The sequence below is a fragment of the Carex rostrata genome, chromosome 26 (genome assembly GCF_964058835.1).
Source record: "Carex rostrata chromosome 26, lpCarRost1.2, whole genome shotgun sequence".
Taxonomy (NCBI): domain Eukaryota; kingdom Viridiplantae; phylum Streptophyta; class Magnoliopsida; order Poales; family Cyperaceae; genus Carex; species Carex rostrata.
In genome coordinates, this window is record NC_135943.1 from 5,527,904 (window position 1) to 5,548,400 (window position 20,497).

General features: G+C 35.6%; 1 protein-coding gene and 1 pseudogene across 10 annotated transcripts; one reads left to right on the top strand and one right to left on the bottom strand.

Annotated features, from left to right (window-relative positions):
• Positions 1-792: 792 nt before the first annotated feature.
• On the top strand, positions 793-15,832 carry LOC144544134 (uncharacterized; annotated as a pseudogene). Its single transcript, XR_013508149.1, has 21 exons — positions 793-864; positions 1,194-1,249; positions 1,688-1,802; positions 1,904-1,951; positions 4,639-4,689; positions 5,493-5,531; positions 5,913-5,951; positions 6,098-6,128; positions 6,704-6,759; positions 6,893-6,943; positions 7,328-7,437; positions 7,534-7,576; positions 10,409-10,522; positions 10,912-11,064; positions 11,941-12,058; positions 12,161-12,250; positions 12,394-12,476; positions 12,764-13,018; positions 13,292-13,529; positions 14,234-14,518; positions 15,063-15,832. The product of XR_013508149.1 is annotated as an uncharacterized LOC144544134 (transcript).
• Positions 15,833-15,888: 56 nt separating this feature from the next.
• On the bottom strand, positions 15,889-20,152 carry LOC144544633 (uncharacterized). 9 transcript variants are annotated; one of them, XM_078293185.1, is made up of 6 exons: positions 19,320-20,152; positions 18,701-18,754; positions 17,844-17,962; positions 17,490-17,736; positions 16,930-16,998; positions 15,889-16,801 (listed from the first exon to the last, which is right to left on the bottom strand). In XM_078293185.1, exons 4-6 carry the CDS (start codon positions 17,583-17,585, stop codon positions 16,589-16,591), a joined length of 378 nt encoding a protein of 125 aa, XP_078149311.1. In that variant the 5' UTR covers positions 17,586-17,736; positions 17,844-17,962; positions 18,701-18,754; positions 19,320-20,152; the 3' UTR covers positions 15,889-16,588. The 9 variants fall into 9 exon arrangements, with proteins under 9 accessions (XP_078149311.1, XP_078149309.1, XP_078149306.1 ...); XM_078293183.1 differs by having other exon boundaries at positions 17,844-17,967; XM_078293180.1 differs by having other exon boundaries at positions 17,844-18,612.
• Between the last annotated feature and the right edge of the window lie 345 nt (positions 20,153-20,497).

Here is a 20,497-nt window from a genome sequence, read left to right on the forward strand (position 1 = left end):
TCAATGTTCTACCTTGATCATTTTAAAATAGATTTGGAATGATTTCATTACAGATCGACCGTTGATTTTCCGTGTGAAAATGAACGGTCCGATTCCAAACTTCCTTTTATGTTGATTTTATTTTCATTTTTTTTTGTAATTTTGATTCACTGACTGTTTTATTTCGGAACCGTCAGTGTTGATACTTTTACTGACTGTTTTTGTTTTAGACCCGTCAGTGTTGATATACTAAACTGACTATTTTTATTTCAAAACCGTCAGTGTTAAAGTCATATAATGACTGTTTTTATTTTGGAACCGTCAGTATTAATATCCTGTACTGACTGTTTAGTAAGCGAACCGTCGGTGTTGAATACAATACTGACGGCTTAAAAATTGAACGGTCAGAATTAAATACAAACTGCACAAATTTTCCCGTGACTATTTGCATCTTCTTTTAGAACATATCCCTCCCGCTCTGAAAATTTCATTTCCTCGTCAATTTGCGCCATTTCCCTTCCATTATGTCCAAAAATTTTCATTTCCCCCGCCCTCCTCTCTCTCTTTTTTGAAAACTCTCTCTTTCTCTCAGCTAAAAATAAAAACTGCGACCCTCCTCTCTTTTCTCCGATTCCCCTTTCCTTAAGCGGTGGTCAGCCCCCACCTTCTATCTTTCAGCACTACCTCACTTCCTCTCTTCTCCCAGATCTAGATCTGATTCACTAAATCCGCAGCTGTTTCTCTCTCTCTATGGATTATAGTTAACCAAACAGATAAATCAAAATATAAAACACTTTCAGAGGATTGTCAGAAATGGAAATGGCTTTGGCGTTGGTGACAGGGGTGCGTGGCCTCCCGTCGGCGATGTGGTGGGGTTTTGCGAAGGTGGCCACCGGAGTCCGGAGACGACAGCCTGACGGCTGTGCTCTACAAGCCTCTCACCTGGGACGAAGGTGTTGTCTCCATTTTCCCCACTGCTCTCTCTAATTGGCGAGAACAATGGAATAGCAAGCAGTAAAATGACCCTGTTATTTTTTTGTTCAAATCGGATATGGAAAAATGGGAAAAGTTATTTGTGCTTGGTCTTAATTCAATTTTGAAGTGGAAGAAAGGGAAAGAAAAAGTTATAATCTTTATATACACGGATTCAATCAAATCTATCTATTTTTTTTTTTACTATGAGAATTAATTTGTTTGATTTTCGCATTTGCTAGGCTGATGTCTGTTTTCCCGATGAAGATGTTACCACCCTCTCCCTAGGTGGCACCTGGTTTGTATTCTATTTTATTTCACTCTTAATTCACTACAAATAGATCCTGTTTATTTTCCTCAAAAGCCAATTTGAGTTTGGTTTATAACTAAAGCAATTGTAATCTAGTGCATTTTCGAATGTTGATAATTATTGTCTTTCCAGAACGAAATTGTCAAATTTACAATATATCTCTAAATAAATTGGTTTTCATTTTTGAAAGTAACATAGTCTATTATTTGAAAGTGACATAATTATTGTCTTTTCAGTAGGTACCATTGTTGCTGGATTCAACCAAGATTTGATACTTCAACATTTATTTAGACAACTTGTAATATGCTCTATAATATTCTGACTACTGAATATCTCGAGGCACCACATATGGTGAAGTATAGTATGTGATTGCCTCTACAAATGAGGAATTTATTTCTATGGCACTTTCTGTTTTTTTTTTCATAGGTTCCAACAACGAATGAGATGTGGGACATATGGCAAAAAGAAGGCAAACACTTGTAGCATTCTCTATAGTAGGAATATTCTTATATCAATTGTTTTTTCATATAAAATTCCTCCAGTACTTTACTATTCTTTTTAAAAACAAATTAGTGGGAAGCAACCACAAAAAATATACTGTATTACTATGTTAAATAATTGTTTACTTTGTCTCTGTGACAGAAGTTCAAGAACTCTGGCACCAACAGCATAACCTGCATCTTCAAGCCTGTGAGTGAAAGTATTTCTTAGTCACTACGGAATTTGACATTTTTTCTAATGTATTTTATGATTGAAATTGATTCATTTTTCATATAACTTGGATAAAATTAACTTCTTAATTTGTATTCATGTAGTGTGATTTACCGACAGAAAAATATACAACGATACAACTTCATTCAATAACTCGACAATGGTGTACATTTTTCTTGGACAACTTCTAAATTAGTCATAACAAATGTAATGTTGTTAATTTCAAATGTATATTTTGTTACTATGTATATTTTACTATAGTGTGGTTTTTTTGTGAATGAATATGTTATGTTATTAAATTGTGTTGTCTTGTGTTTATGTTGTGTATATTATTTGTATGATCTTCTATTTAACAGTCAATTAATGTAGTATAGTAATATATATGGCTGGCAAAAATATGGAGGCTAGCCCTGTTACAGGCAGAATCATGCCAAAATTTTTACGCCAACACTGACTGTTTTTTAAGAAAACAGTCAGTGTAGGGTGCCTACAGTGACTGTTTTGTTTTAAAAACAGTCAGTGTAGGGTGCCTACAGTGACTGTTTTTTTAAGAAAACAGTCAGTGTAGGGTGCCTACAGTGACTGTTTTTTTAAGAAAACAGTCAGTGTAGGGTGCCTACAGTGACTGTTTTTTAAGAAAACAGTCACTGTAGGCACCCTACACTGACTGTTTTTTAAACCGTCAGTGTAGGCTATTTACAGTGACTGTTTTTTACCCGTCAGTGTTGAGCACCTATACTGGCGGCGCCATCAGTGACGCCTCAATAACAGTCAGTAAAGGGGTTTTTTAACAGTCAGTAAAGGAGTTTTTTGTACTAGTGATATATGTATATATGAATTTATAAGATTTTATAAATCACCTTGCGCTGATGAGCATGGCGGGTTGTCAATCCTATCATCGGGGTATGACAATTTTTTTAGAATCCACTGGAAACCAGTCATAATTTCTGTTTTGCCTTTTTGTCAACTTGGATGCTCATGTCAGTTCGATGCTGACTCATGATGTGTAATTCATTGGCTGAGGTTACATCCTCTCTTATCTATCTTTTTTCTTTGTTTCACTATATATTTTTTCTTCTTCGCACTTGGTTGGTTGATCCAGGCTTAGGTAATGGTCAGACCTGAAACAAGAAGGATGCATGTAGGCTGAGATAAGTGCTGAATCTCTCAACATTGGTCTCTGATTTCACCAAGATCCTCACCTTCTACGTTTTGTGGTACCTGAAGCAGAACAGAGCCACAAAAGTCATTCTACAGTTATATAGGCGTAAGATTAAATTAGATCCTATATAGTTAAGTATTCGAATGGTTAATTTGTCCTTGGCGTATTGTGATGTTATTTTGGCTCGAGTAATTGTTTTGAAAATGGCAAATAGGGTTTCATCTTCACATTTTAGAAAGTTCATACTATATTCCCTCGAGAGAATTGTTTGCTTGCCCCATATCTATCCCTCATGTTTTAGTTAGTTCGAAGATTCTACAAGTAATTTAGTAGACATTGATTAGAGGTCATGAAATGGCACCATAATATAATCTGGGTCTTGACATCATTGTCTTAAAAGTAGACAGGTCATTACCCCATCATATGTGGTTCATTAGCATTGTGAAATGTTATACTGGCTGGGGTTTGATCATGGCACCAAATGTGCGTATTCTATCTTTGTTTTATACTGCTTTGAAATTCATTGTTCGATCTTCTTTTGTACCCAAAACCAATTTGCATAGATTTGTCATGGTCAACATCACATTCTTGGTGTATTGTGAATGTTGTATGAACCAGCCACATACTCTACTGGTCTATTCAATGTTTGAGCATACAAAATGTTCTAATGTTAAATCTAACTTTTGAATAATAGACAGATGAATTGTTCGATCTTCTACGTTTTGTGGTACCCAAAGCAGAATAGGGCCCCGAATGTCATTCTACATTTATATAGGTGTAAAATTTAATTAGCACATATATAGGTAAGGGCTCAAATGGTTAATTTATCCCTACTTGGTGTATTGTGATGTTATTTTGCCTCAAGAAATTGTTTTGAAAATAGCAAATAGGATTTCATGTTCACATTTTTTAAAGTTCGTACTATATTCCTTCGGGAGAATTGTTTGCTTGCCCTTCAACTATCCCACATGTTTTAGTTAGTCCGGAGAAACTGCAACTAAATTAGTAAACTCTTATTAGAGATAATGAAATGGTACCACAGTATAATCTGTGTCATGGCAATGTTGTGTTAACAGTAGCATTTTAGGAGTAGGCAGGTCATTGCCACATCATATGTGGTGCATTAGCACTGTGAAATGTTATACTGGCAGGGGTTTGATCATGGCACCAAAAGTATGCATTCTATCTTTATTTTTTTTTTTTCTGTTTAGAAATTCATTGTTCAAAGTTCTTTTGTACACAAAAGCAATTTGTGTATACCTGTCATGTATAACACGATTTTCTTGTTGTATTGTGAATGTTCTATGAACCATACCCATACTCTACAGACATACATACTGGTCTATTCAATGCTTGAGCATACAAAATGTTCAAATGGTAAATCAAACTTTTGTATTATAGATAGATGAATTGTACCGGGGATCACGTAATTTAATAAATTACTTAGTTGTTTCAGATATTGAAGTGTGCCTGCATTGTTTTAATTGATTTTTTTTCTTGTTAGGAAACTACCACTGAGATGTCAGGAAATAAGTGGATGGTACATTATAATGAGGTATTGCTTTTTTTCTTTTCTAATTTATGGTGCACTTTGGGAGCTGGTTATTATATTCTGCGGAACATTGGCCTTTTGTCAGTATGTGTACTGAATTGACTTGCAATTATGTCAGATAATCAGAGGATGTTGTACTCTATAGATGTACATATTATTTTTAGTTTGGGTGCGCATTGATAGATGGTTATCATTGTTGTTAAGTTTCAGAAGTCATATATCTAGTTAACATAGGCAAATGTCTTACGCGATACAAACAGATTATATTGCGTACTCCTATTAATTCACCAGCTGATTTTTTTTTTAAATGTAGTTGTGTACTACTTGATAGTGGAACAACAGATGCACTATTTACAAAGCTACAGAAGGTCTGCATGAAAATAACAATTAACTTGGAGAATATATTTCCCCTAATTTGTCAGATCTATCACCTCTTGCCTTTAGATAAGAAGTTAGTCATGGCAACACGTGCACCCCATAATATTGCTAATTAATTCTATATTGTCAGTAAAAACTTTGTGGTGCAGGTAGTACAAACTTCTATGTTCCTTCTTTTGTCCAAATAGAAATGGTTCATATCTCCATATTCTTTCTTCTTTTTCTGTTGATTGTTTACCTATTTGCATTATCTTTCTACTTTGTGTAGGTGTCATGTGATGAATAGTACAATCCCAGCCCAGATATTGTTAATAATTGTTTCACAGATCTAAATTCACTATGAAAATATATTTTTATTTATTTATTTGTATTATCACAATATGTTTCTAATCAGGTTTACTTTTAACTGTTAAATCTTTTTATTGCAGGAGCAAACGGTGGCGTTTGTTGCCTATAGAGACCTCTCGGTATATTAAGCACAATAGCTTGCAAGGAACAAATTAAAGATGAGTGTCGTCTTTTGCTTTTACTCAATAAATTTAAGTTTGTATCATTAAAATATTTGTGTAATTTGTGTGTATTTGTCTAGAGCTGGGTAAGAAAAATTAAAACATGGTAGGCTACATGCCTCGCCAAACCTCCACTCAGGTTTTGAGCCCTTACCTATATAGGCTACATGCCCCGAATGTCATTCTACATTTGTTAAAAATGACTGGTCAATAAATGGTTAGTAATTGAATTTACAGATCTAGTTTCACTATCAAAATATATATTTTTTTTATATTTGGTATTATCACAATATGTTTCTAATAAAGTTTGGTTTTAACCGTTAAATCTTTTTATTGTAGGAGCAAACTGTGGCATTCATAGCCTACGGAGACCTCTCGGTATATTAAGCACAATAGCTCGCAGGGAATAAATTGAAGATGAGTGTCATCTTTACTTTTACTCAATAAACTTAAGTTTACATCATTAAAACCTGTGTAGTTTGTGTAATATCTGTAATTTGTGTAATTTGTATTTATTTGTGTAGAGCTGGGAAAGAAGAATGAAAGCTTGGCAGGGTAGGCTAGAAATGAAACCCAATCACAATTTAGTAGGGATCACATAATTTAATAAATTACTTTGTTGTTTCAGGTACTGAAATGTGCCTGCATTATTTTAATTGGGGCTGTTGTTTATTAGTTCCTATTAGGAAACCAACACGAGGATAGTACTAGCCAATCATTCCAAATATGTCAATGGGTGGACTTGACTTGTTGCAATGCCTTGTAATAAGTGGATGGTACATTATAATGAGGTATAGCCTTTTTATTTTCAAATTTTTGGTGCACTGTTGGAGCTGGTTGTTATATTGTGTGAAACATTAGCCTTTTGTCAGCATGTCAGATAACAAGAGGATGTTGTATTCTATAGGTACATATTTATTTTTATTTCGAGTGCACATTGATAGATGGTTATCATGTTGTTAAGTTTCAGAAATGATATATCTAGTTAACCAAAAGTACGTATTGTATCTTTATTTTGTTCTATTTTGAAATTCTTTGTTCAAACTTTTTTTGTACCCAAAGCCAATTTGCGTATACCTGTCATCCTCAACGATACATCATTGGTGTATTGTGAATGTTGTATGAACCAGACGCATACTCTGAAGACATACGTACTGGGTTATTCAGCATACAAAAAGTTCAAATGGTAAATTAATCTAACTTTTGAATTATAGATAGATGAATTTTAGCGGGGATCACATAATTTAATTAATTAGTTGATCGTTTCAGATATTGAAGTGTGCCTGCATTGTTTTAATTGGTTTTTTTTTTCTTGTTAGGAAACCAGCACAGAGATTTCAGGAAATAAGTTGATGGTACATTGTGATGAGGTATTGCTTTTTTTTCTTTTCTAATTTCTGGTGCACTTTGGGAGCTGGTTATGATATTATGCGAAACATTAGCCGTTTGTCAACATGTGTACTTAATTGACTTTCTGTTATGTCAGATAATCAGGGGATGTTGTACACTATATATGTACATATTATTTTTATTTCGGGTGCACATTGATAGATGGTTATCCTATTGTTAAGTTTCAGAAGTCATATATCTAGTTAACATAGGCAAATGTCTGACTCGATACAAACATAACATAGGCAAATGCCAACTAACCTACCCTGATCTTCATTTAGGGGTAATTCATGCATGCTTCCTCATATATTTTTTTTTATTTTTCATTTTATTGAGTAATTGTATAATATTTTGTGTGTTGTCAGGTCTCTAGTATAATCTACTTGGACTCTCCAGCTAGAACTGGGTTGTCTTATTCCCTTGACCATTCGGATTACACCACTGGAGACATCAAGACAGTTGCTGATTCACACAAGTTTCCTTTGAAGGCCACTTTTTTCTTTTTATTGTTGAACTGTACTTTTCTTTTTTTACTTTAATTTACTTGATAAGTCTTATTTGCAACTCTCAGGGACATCATTAGTCTCATGACTGTTGTCAGGAAATTTGAGCATGTTGATTCTCATGGATTTTAATTAACATTTGATTTGTAATATGAAGATTGTTGTCTCTAATTGGGCCATATACCATTTTGAATTCTGGTTATTTGTTGTTTTTGAATTCATGGATTGTTTAGTTTACTATTATAATTTGAATTCATGGGTTGTTTAGTTTACTACTTGATGGTGGAACAACAGTTGCATTGTTTACAAAGCTATATTAGGTTTGCATGAATATAAAAATTAACATGAAAAATGTTTCTCTAATTTGTCGAATCTATCACCTCTTGCCTTTATATGAGAAGTTAGTCATGGCAAGATTATAAGTTAGCTTCAACTTCTTGCAACAGGTGACACCCCCATAATACTGGTACTGAGCACTATACAGTCAGTAAAAACTTTGCTGTTGGAGGTAGTACTGTTCGCTTACAAAAGTATGCTACAAAGTTTCAGGTACAGCTAGCTGTACCAGTTTAAAACCTTGAGTTACTCTTGATTAAGGCTGCAAGTGCACAGCCCTGCTCGTATATTAAAATCAGGTATCGATCCTCAGGGACGGTACAATTCGAGTTCTAAATTCTTACTTATTCTAGCTAGGTACTAGAAGTGTGAAAAGTTGGGTTTGGTTTGTTTATATTTCCTAATTTCGAGTGTCAATTCTATTAACAGTAAATGAAAGCAATTAAAGGTTTTGGTTTTGAACAATGATAAAAGGCGTTCCCAGGGTCTCAGGTTTCATCCCAAACTTTGCCTTCTCTGGACCTATCATGCGACTCACATCATCTCTGATGCGACCCGTATGATGCGACTCGCATCATCTCTGATGCGGGTCGCATGGCCCTCGAGCAGAGCTGACATGTGTTCGTATCTAAGTTGATTTCTTGTGCGAGGCTTCAACCTGTAGCTCTCACCTACTGGTATCTAACCTAAATTGATTGTCTGGTTTGCTAGAAGTATCCACAACCTTTCGATAATGGAAAGTTCACCTCTCGGCTACTATTGATCATAAATCTACTTCAAATACTAAATCTCAATTGCAAGAAACATCAAGGCCAAATTACTAGAAGAGATGCTATAGACATCTAACAGTAGACAATCAAGAATCAATCAAGCAATCAAAATCAAGCAATCAATGAATACTCAAACAAAGAATCACACAAGTTCAAACTTAGATCAAAACAACATGCAACTCAAAGACAAAGTTTAGAGACTACATCCTAACCCTAGGAACTAGAGATCTACTCAAGCATAGTAAAAGAAAGCATAAAAGAGAGAGAGAATAGGCAGATCATGATGAAGCTCGAAGATCCAAGGTGGATTGGAGAGGATCTTGCAATCTTCTCTTCTCCTCTTCTCCAAGCAAGTTCCAATCTCCTTCTTCTCTCTTGATCTCTGCTCTCTAAGTGATCTGGAATGTAAAGGGGGAAAAAAAGCTCTCGAAATTCTGGCATAGGACCTTCTTATATAGGCAACGGATCTGACTTGGGTCTTATCGGGTTGAATTTGAATTGGGCGGCAACAGTTGATGCGACTCGTATCAGGTGGATGCGACTCGCATCATCTGGTCTTCAAGTGAGGAGTGAGGGTCGCATCGCAGGTCGCTTTGGGCTTTGATGCGACTCGCATCAGGTGGATGCGACTCGCATCAGGTGGATGCGACTCGCATCAGGTGGATGCGACTCGCATCAGATCTTCCTGAAGTCTGCCATTTGCTTGATTTTACCCGATTTCGCCTGATTCCTGCAAAGTAAGAACCAAAACATAGCAGTACCACATTCTAGGGATATTCAATGTAAAAGGCACTATTTGTTGGTTCAAAAACATAGATTTTTGTATGGAAACAAGTCTAAATAATAGGTCTATTAATGTGATATCAAGTACAAACTTCTATGTTCCTTCTATCAAATAAAAATGGTTCGTATCTTTGTATTTTTTTTTTGTCTATTGTTTATCTATTTGCATTATCTTTATACTTTGTGTTGGTGTCATGTGTTGAAATCTATCACAGTTAATAGTACAATCCGAGCCCAGATAAGGTTAGTAATTGTATCATAGGTCTAGATTCACTATCGAAATATGTTTTTTATTTATTTGAAATTATCATAATATGTTTCTAATCAGCTTTGTTTTTAACCGTTAAATCTTCTTATTGCAGGAGCAAACGGTGGCGATTGTAGCCTAAAGAGACCTCTCGGAATACTGAGCCAACATTTTGCATGGAATAAATTAAAGATGAGTGTCTTCCTTACTTCTACACAGTAAATTTAAGTTTACATCATTAAAACCTGTGTAATTTGTGTTTATTTGTGTAGAGCTGGGATAAAAGAATGAAAGCTTGGCAGGGTGAACCCCTTAACTATCCCACATGTTTTAGTTAGTCCGGAGATATTGCAATTAAATTAGTAGACTCCGATTAGAGATAATGAAATGGCACTGCAATATTATCTGTGTCATGGCAATGTTATCTTAACAGTAGGCAGTTCATTGCCACATCATATGTGGTTCATTAGCACTGTGAAATGTTATATGGGAAGGGGTTTGATCATGGCACCAACAATACGCATTCTATATTTTTTTCTGTTTTGAAATTCATTGTTCGAACTTCTTTTGTACCCAAAACCAATTTGCGTATAACTTGCATGCTCAACATCACATCCTTGGTGCATTGTGAATGTTGTGAATGTTGTATCCTCAACATCAGCATCACATTCTCTGCAGACATACATACTGGTCTATTCAATGCTTGGGCATAGAAAATGTTCAAATGTTACAATCTAACTTTTGTATTATCGATTGATGAATTGTACCGGGGATCACGTAATTTAATAAATTACTTGGTCGTTTCAGATATTGAAGTGTGCTTTCATTGTTTTAATTGGTTTTTTTTTCCAGTCGGTGTTTGTTCTTCTGAAGAGCAAATCAGAACGAGAGAGAAGGTTGCTGACAGCTCTTGTAAATAAAGTTAGTGCTCGCTCTTTCTTTCTTTGTTTCTTTGTCATAAAGAAGCACGTGATGCCTATCAAATTGGTTTTAATTCGGTTCCAATTGAACAGAGAACCAGGCAAATTTTATTGAACTGAAGAAATCTAGGATTAGAACTTGAAACCCAGCTGAATGAAATGACTAAAATTTATTATATTTGATAGCCAATTTGATAAATGAACTTTTTTAATTTTGTAGATTTGCATTTATGTTTGGTGATTAGAATTTATCTAGAAACCAAAATTTCATATTTGTTTACCTGAATGAACCTGACTAACAATAGTATTCAGTTTAGAATTGCTTTTTACCAATTTTGTTTTGTTCAAGCCAAAATAACTGAACTAAATGAAACCCCCTAAATGTGACAGCTGGGAGATCCAGACAATAAAGCAGCATCAGGAGCAGTGCATCATTTATTACTTTTATTAGATGTGCATCCTAATATGAAGGATGTTATCATCGATGAGGTTGATTGTTTTCTCTTCAGGCATCATATCTCGTTACATTCCAAATATCATGTTGTAAGCAGGGGCGGGCCCAGGATTTTTGTTAGGGGGGAGGCAAAAAAATATCAAATCGGGTTTAAATAGCTTATCAGATTTAAACCCATTAACTAATTGGGTACTCGATAAAAAAATTATGTTTTGACTTATATTTTCCAATACCCCTGATCCTATAACTTATAATTAATATTACCAATCATAATTTAGGAAATTTATTTTGATTTTAACACTAAATTTAATCCAAATTACAAATCAAACATCCAGAGAGGGCCAAAAAAATTTCTAGGGTGGGGCAAAGTCGATCGGTACCAATAGATCACCACTAAAACTCAAAATCCAGGGGACCGGCTGCCCCCCCTGTGCTACAGTAGGTCCGCCCCTGACTGTTAGCTTCTCTCCCTTCTCCAATAATATCTCTAGCTTTGTAATTACATGTTTGATCAGTTTTAAGCACCTTTTAAGTTTTTTTATTGTGTTCATGCCTTTTTTGTCCTTTTTTCTGTCGTAGGTAATATTTTTGAACCAATTACGTCATAAATAGGGGATGGTCCTAAATTAGTAAAGCAGGCAGTTGATGCCTATTTTGCACTCTTCAAGGTAAGTGACTGCAATATTTTGCTCCTGTCGTGTTTTAGTACTTACCCTTGTGTATTACTCTACTTCCATCTTGGTGTTTAACTTCGCTATACTGCATCCGTACTTCCAAAATATTTTCTATATCTGCAATATACTTGTTTCCATTAACAATGGAGTTCATGGAAATTTTATACACCCATGTACCTTTATTATTTTCTTTCTATCCACTTTTAGGTACTTATGTCTGGGCCCTCTGAGAATCCATCCCAAAAAGACATTAAACCTGACAAGAAAGGTTCTGGGAAATGGAAGCACAATGTGGGCGTCCAAGCTTTGATGCTTCTGTACCAGATCTCTTCAAAAAACTATATAGCCAGTGATCGGTTTTACCGTGCTCTGTATGCAAAGCTTCTTATTCCATCTAACTTCTTCCAAGGTTCTTTCTCTCCCTTTCTTTTTCCTGCTCTCACGCACTTGTTCTTAATTCTTTTTTGTAAACTTTAGTTTATGATTTTCAATGTTTATGTTGATTCCTCAGCCAGAGCTATTTATTAGGCTACTAACAAAAGCAATGAAGAATGATATCAACTTGAAAAGAGTTGCTGCCTTCTCAAAGTGTCTCCTTCAGGTCTGTTGGTGCTCCTACACTTGTAAAACATAATTAGGATCCCACCTGACCACCCTTATCATGAGTTTAGAAGTTATAAGTTTGAGGTTTTTTCATTGTCTAGAATATGTGAAAGTTCTATATTTAGTTTTGTTCTACTGCAGGTAGCACTTCAATAGCCACCTCAATATGCTTGTGGGTGCCTGTTCTTACTCTCAGAAGTTCTCATTGCAAAATCACCACTTTGGTACTTCTCTTTGTTCGTGCTGTCCTTCATGTTATTTGCTAATTTTGAATTTAGTGTCTGGGGGTATAGCATTTGATCCATATCCAGTGCTGCACCTTGCAGCACTTGAGAACATTTGGATCCATATGGCATACACAAAAACATCACTCCTAACTATAAACATTAAAAACTATCTCAATGGTTAAAATGGATTATTATTTGTCAAACTGATAAACAAGAAAATAAAACAATGCTATTCATAATGTTTGTTGGCATTGTAGACTGACTTTAAATTTCAATAATGGAAGGTCAATGGTGCTTCAAAATGAATTAGATGATGATGAAATAGAGCATTTTGAAGATATTGTAGAGGCATCGGATGATGAATTAGAAAAACCAAATGCAAAACCTGGTAGGAAAAATGGTCAAGATGGTGTTGATTCTAAAGTTGAAAATGGTAAAATTCAATTTCCCAGTAAAGTTGACAAAGAAGTGCACACATCTGAAGTGGGTACCACATTACCGGCCGGATATAATCCATGCCATAGAGAGCCATCTTACTGGTAAGCCCTTTCATATTTTGTTTTTATTTTATTCCAATGGATTTGCATGCATCTCTGGCAAAGTATACATACTTAGAGCATGTCTGAATGTGCTATAGGAAAAACCCTCAATATGTTGTAAGATTGTAAATTATTTTTTTCCCTGCACGTCTTGTTTTATACTTTTGATTGTTGTTAGAGGAATCAGGTACCAAGCTAGCCCTTGGGAGCAAAAGGTATTGTACCTTTTAGTGGAAAATTCATCAAGTAAATTATGGCTTTTCTTTTGCAAAGTAATGCAGACAGGGCTGCTTGGTGGGAGCTCACTGTTCTTGCATCCCATGTACACCCCTCTGTGGCAATTATGGCCCACACTTTGCTATCGGGTGCCCCAATCGTGTACAACGGTAACCCATTAAGAGACCTTTCACTGGCTGCTTTTCTTGATAAGTTTATGGAGAAGAAGCCAAAGACCAGTAAGATAGCTGAGGGAAGATGGCATGGTGGCTCGAGCATTGCTCTTAATTGCAAGGTCTTTGCAGTTTTTTTCTTTATTTGTTTGTAAAAAGGACCAGTGATTGTAGCGTCCAGTCTTGTATGCACACTGTTTGCTACCAAGGAAATTGTTATTGTCTTGTGCACCCGTACATAGGATGTGATCTGCAAGTATGGTTTGTTTGTGATACAGTAAATTGAGTTCTTGTTTGTTCTCTGAAACCCGGACAGTTGCTAGGTTTTCACATATGCAAGTCCGGTTAGACGCTAGTTCTGAACTAGCTGGGGAATACATGTTTCGGACTAAAATTTTACTGGTATCCAACTAGCAAATTATCATGCCTATGGAGTAGTTGGCTATTTGTAAGATTGTTTCTCATCCAGAGCCCTGATAGGTTCTGTTGCTTCTGAATCTCAGCATTAGTTTTTCCTTAACCTGCACAAATAATAATAATTAATAAAAGATAATTGACAGATGTAGTACTAATAATTGGAATGTTCATGAAAACCATAGTTTCTCCCTGTAAAATCTGAAGTATGATGTATACTCTCAAAGAAGTTAGTAATATTGCCCTAGTGTTCCTGAATACCTCCTACAAAACAGAGATTTATTTTACTCGCACTATGTAGGAGGTATCCAGGATACTTCCTTTACATAAACAGATGAAATTTTGAGGTTGTATAGCAGTACACATTAAAATATGACAAATAATAACTAAATAATCTCTGGCTGTTATGCAGATTGACACAAATCCAAGATTGATAGGAGAGGATATACTAAAACTAGCCGAAGATGAGGTACCACCGTAAGATCTGTTCTTCCACCAGTACTACTTGAACAAAGGTGGCTCGAGAAATCTAATAAGGCCATGGCTGATGATGAGGATGAGACAAATGGCGGCCTTCTATTGGATGCCGATGCCGTTGGAGAGTGAGGATGATGAAATAGAGGATGCTGAGATTGAAGAAGAGGATTCTGAGGTTGATGATAAGGGTGCAAAAGGATCGGATACAGATCAGATAGTGGTAAAACCATATCCGTATCCGTTTTTATTTTCCGGATACAGATCGGATATTAGATGGATACAGATACGGATCAGATATTTTACCGGATACGAATACGGATATCCGCTTTTTATAATAGTAAATAACATAAATTTTTTCATAATATATAGTAAACTATATAGTATATATCTACTATTCGGATATGGATAATTGAAATTTAAACCATATCCGTATCCATATCCGCACGGATATTTGGATATTGAATATCCGTATCAAATTTTCGGATACAGATTCGGTCGGAAAATATCCGATCCGTTTGTATAATATTCGGATACTGTCGGATAATATGAGACGTTGGGCACGTCTGTTATGTCAGACCAAGAGTATGATTATGATGATCTTGACAGGTAATGTTCGGTATTGTGAGATAACACTGTTAATTTATGTACTGGTAAGTGCAGATAGTTTTGGCTATTTTGTTTTTTTCTTGTGCGCGTTTTAGTTTTACAAAATTCCTTCTTTAGGATATAGACATAGAAAGTGAATTGCTATTTTTTTCTTGTGTACTGGTGATGATGATGATGAATTACTTGGAAATGCTGGTGATGGTGATGATGTTGATGTTGAGGATATAGTCATAGAAAGTGATGATGGTAATGATGACGACGATTGGTCTGGTGGTGATGCCAATGAAGTTCATGTTGTTGGTGATGATGATGGTGGGTCTACTAAAGTAGGTGGTAAAGGTAAGAAGAGGAAACATGGTGGTGGGGTTAGAGCTTCGCCATTTGCTAGCTTAGAGGATTATGAGCATCTGATGAATGATGATGGGGCTGAGATTGCGAAAAGCAAGAAATTGAAGGGTAAAGATAAAAATAGGAAACATGGTGGTCGGCTTAGAGGCTCGCCATTTGCTAGCTTAGAGGATTATGAGCCTCTGATGAAAGATGATGGGGCTGGGATTGCGATAAGCAAGAAATTGAAGGGTAAAGATAAAAATAGGAAACATGATGGTGGGGTTAGAGGCTCGCCATTTGCTAGCTTGGAGGATTATGAGCATCTGATGAAAGATGATGGAGCTGGGATTGCGATAAGCAAGAAATTGAAGGCTAAAGTAACTTAGGAATAAAAATAAGGGTACGAAGATTGATAAAAGTAAGAAGAGAAAGAAGTCTAATTGAGATGTTCTGTTATAATGAGTTAGTCACGACGGGGTAAGAGATTGGGATAGGTAATAATTATCCAACTTTTTTGGGTAAGTTAGTAATTCGGCCATGCTATTCCAGGCAATTTTCCAGGTAAGTTGGTAGTTGCTTTTTTGTTGTGATTATTTGTTATTTTAATGTAACTTAGTACATGAGCTGCAGGTGGTCTGCCAGTTGTAGCAAGAAATGTTTGCTGTCATACAGATTTTTCTTTATTCCAGCTCGATCGGGTGCCCCTTTTCTCTTTTGTTTCCTGTGAGTGTATGAGACTTTTTAAGGTGCTAACTATTTATACGGAAATTTTAGTGATGAACACATGGAGTACCTGTTAGAAGTGTTAACTACAAGAAAATATACATTTCCCGGCACTTAAAAACGCCACTAAATACACTAAGAAACGCCACTAAATATATTTCCCGGCGCTTGGACAAGTGCCGGCAATACCAGCGTCGGCAAAAGCCTTTCCCGGCGTTTACAACCCTTTTTTCCGGCGCTTGGACAAGTGCCGCCCGAAGTTTGGCTTTCCCGGCTCTTTCGAAACGCCGCCAAAGGCTTTGCCATTATAAAAAAAATTATATCTTTTCCCGGCGCTTCCAAAACGCCGCCAAAAGTCCTGGATAGTAAAAAAAATGAAAATTTCAAAAATTCACTATAAATCATAGAAAATTCCAAAAATGGAAATTCTTGTTTTGGGATGTTCATGAAAGTGTTTTCTATATGGCTATGCAATGGATTGGATTAATTTAGCCTGTAACCAGTATTTCTATCTGATTTGTTATTCAGGGCTGTTTTAGGCATATGCTGTACCAGTATAGATTTCTTTTGGTTTTGTTTGTGTTGAACACTGGTACAAGTATGCCCATATGTTGCTATGATGGCCTATGAGTTATCCATGGAGCCTACATGGTCTGGTCATGCATGGATCAAGATATTGAGACTTAAGATCATTGGTACAGGTATGATGGCATGTGACTTTACCCCAACTTACAAATTTTACACTAAATAAGTCAAATAATGGTATACTAACAACATAAAATAGTTTACAAACGTCACGAGGATTAGAATCTCTCATTGTGTCGCAGTGACTTTTGTAAAGAACCTTTAGCAAAAATGAAAGAACCAGAATTATTCATAAGCAAGAAAACAACAAACAAATTCCAATTTAAGATCAAATATGCAAATATATTTTAAAAATAATATACAAAGGCAAGTGAAAAGAGTGCTTACAAGCTCTTGCATTATGGTACGGTAATACTCTATCTTCTCTTTTGAATCAAGGATCAGCTTTTCTGTAGCCTGAATTGCACCAAAAGTGTTGATACTTTTCATTAAGAATGTTTAACATGACAAGCACAAATGGAGCCCTTACTGTGACTGTTAAAGGTCATGGATAGTAGGAAATATTCTCACTTAAAGATAATGGTAAGATAATGCAAGTCAAGTCACAGACATTATAGTTTTTATATAGGATTTTGATTGCCAGGATGAAAATCCAGTATTTCCGTACTAATAAAGTTTGCTCTGGTACTCGAATGTGATCACCAATATCATGTCCATACCAGATTCTTACAGGACAGGTCCAAAGCTTTCAGAACAGTAATTTAATTTTTTAGTTCGGAAACTAAAATTATTGCTAAATTGCTTTAGCAAGGCTTAATATCCTTATACATGTTCCAACCAGCAAGTAATTACATGTATTATGTAAAAAGTTTTCCTTTGTCATGTAGCATACATACTGTAGCACTCTTGGGTTATAGTCATCACATAGCTAATGAAAGAAAACATACCTTTCTATCAGCAGCCACCACATCCTGAGGTTCTGGTGCTATGGTAGCAGGTGCATCCCTACTGATAGCAGTGTGATTATTATCCACAGTAGACATGCTTAACTTTGCTCGACTTGCTTCCGTACAGAGTACCAGCCAGATCAATTTAACATGTGATATTCCCTCAGATCATTGGTTATTTTTTCACAAGTTAGAAGAGCAGAGTGATTACTAGGATTTTGTTGCCAAGTGGGGTTTGCATATGCTGCTGCAGGTAAGCCAATGGTAACATCACAAGTTAAAAGAACTAATATGAAGTACCCAACCTCTTTAACAAAAAGATTTAGGAATATATGGGAAAAACAATAAGGTTACCAGAGAGAAACCAAGTCTCACGCATAGAGACGAATTAGAAGTACCAACCAAAGATGCAACTAAAGTCAGATGCAATAGAATTTAATTAACCTCGTATCTGAGAAAGCTCCTCTTCTGACCTGCACTGGAACCACAAAAAAAATTACTGCAGGTCATTAAACTAGATCTTTGTTCCATAATTTGCAAAATAAAATTCAAGTGTACATACCATCAGAGAAAGAGATAGAGAGAGGGACACTTGCCTTGACTGGCGGAGAGAGACCTAACTTCAAATTATGAGGTACTTGCTATATATAGAAGCTTATGGTGCTGTTTTTTCAGATTTTAACAAAATAACATACAAGTCCTTTGTCTTTCTCTTTGTTATAAAAAAAAAGATTGAAATAAAAATCATAAAATACTTATAAGAGAATAAGCTAAATCTGACCTTGAAAAACGAAAACAAAGCACAAATGAGGGCCTTGAAATTTTAAAAGAAAAGGAGGCCCTTGAAATTACCCCTCTACCAGAATTGGTAACGATTTTCTCAGAAAAACCTCTTAAGACTGCAATTGTATTAAATCAATATATAAAACCTAACATATGACAAATTATATCTATCATTTTTTTTTCCAGCTATATTCCTTTAGTACATAAACTTACCTCTTTGATTATTAAACCTGGATCACTGTGCACAGTGTTACAAAAATGCTTACTTTATAAAATCAGAAAGGACATACATGTAAAAATGCCATGAGACACTTCTTGGTTTTTCACAAATGTTAACTTCCTAATGCAGCAATAGTGTAAAACAAAATTGAATTAATTAAACCATGACTGTAACTGATGCCAGTTATCAAAGGTTGAAAAACAAGTACCTCTTGATCTTCATCTTCTTCATGGTCTTCATCATCTTCTCCACATTCACAAACCTGTAAAGAGCAGATTTCAAACCTAAACCTACCTCTCACTGTTGAAATCCCATCAATTTTATCAGAACATTAAAAAACCATCTTCAGGGGTACAATAAAGCTCTCTCATTGTTGACACTACACATCTTCAGATTGGTCTAGGATGCGCATCAAAATCGATTTATCAGAACATTAAAATATCCATCAATTTTGAAAACAAACAAAAACTGTTGGAAATACTAGCAATTCTCTACATGGGAGATCCTATTTCAAGGGTACACTTAGCATAGTTGTTAGGTTAATGTTAATTCTAGTGCTTACCAGAAAAGGCAATAACTCCTTTTACTTCTATTTTAAGGCTCAATTCTAATGGCTATAAGGTTTAATTCTAGTGCTCTTTTACTTCTATTTTAAGCCTTAAAAAAAAGAGCAATAATTCTAACGTCTGTAAGGATTAAAAAAAAAAGTCTTAATTCTACTGCTTACCAGAAAAGGTTCATTTTCGGTAATAATGAAATTGCTGGTGCAGAGTTAAATAATGAATTAAAAATTAAATACTGGTGATAATAATTGAGGGACTACCAACCTGTTTATGTTTCCAGTGCTAGATGCATACAAGTGCAAGATGATGACATCAATTTAGCAAAATAATTCCAACACTGAATTTGATCAAGAATCACATATCCTAATATCAAACAGGTTTTGAACTAACATCCCCTCCCCAATCCACATACAAAAAAAATAGGAAAAAGAAAATTAGAAAAAAAGATGGTAATCAAGGCAGTCTCAAAGGAATTCTTCATTAAACATATGACCTTGTACTCAATAATAGGCATCATAAAGCATTTTCAAGCAATTCCATTTCTCATCAGAACCTCTGTAAGATTCTATATATTTTCATCAGACTTGCGGCATATTATATTAACTGACTTCAAACTTTTGCACTGGAAACACAAATCACTCGACAGGCTAATTGACTAATAGAGCATATTGGGCAAAAATTCATAAGCAATTGATCAAATTGGACAGAAATTGGTCAAATTCCAACACCAAACTGTGACCTACAGTATATGCAAATTAAACACTGACCTTTGAGAGAAGAGAGAAGAGGAATTTCATTTTGGCCTGATTATCTTTGCGTAATCTGTTTTCTCTTTCTTTAGGAGCAAAGAGAGAGACAGAGATTGACAAATGGAGAAAGAGGAAGCGGAACCCTGAAAGGCGTAGCTAGGGGGGAGGGGGGTGGCACATGGCTGGGCTTGAGGCGGAGAGGATTTTGGGTCTGACGCTTGCTCGGCTGCCATTACAGAAGAATCAGAATCGGGGGGAGGGGGTGGGAGAGGGGAGTGGCGGAAAGGAGGCATGGGAGGCGGTGGTCTAGGTTTGAGTCGGAAGACGGAACTTTTAAGTCGCGGGCAATTTTAGTGATCCGGCGCGGATTTTTTTTTTTTTTTAACCAAAACTTAAGCCGGCATTTCTTGCGCGATCAAATTTTCACCCACGCCATCGGCTGGCGTTTTTTCTAGCGCCGGTACATGTACGTACGTTCATCTTGAATTTTCTGTTTTTAATGGAATGTTTCGAAGTTTTTAATGGATCTACGTAAATTTTTATATTTTTTGAAACTATCTTATAGACTTATACTAGAATACGAGGTCAAAAGTTGAATGCTCTAATATAATTCATCATTATTTACTAGATTATTTGAATAATATAAAATTAACCTCAATAATTATAAATTAATGCGGACACATCACTCGTAAA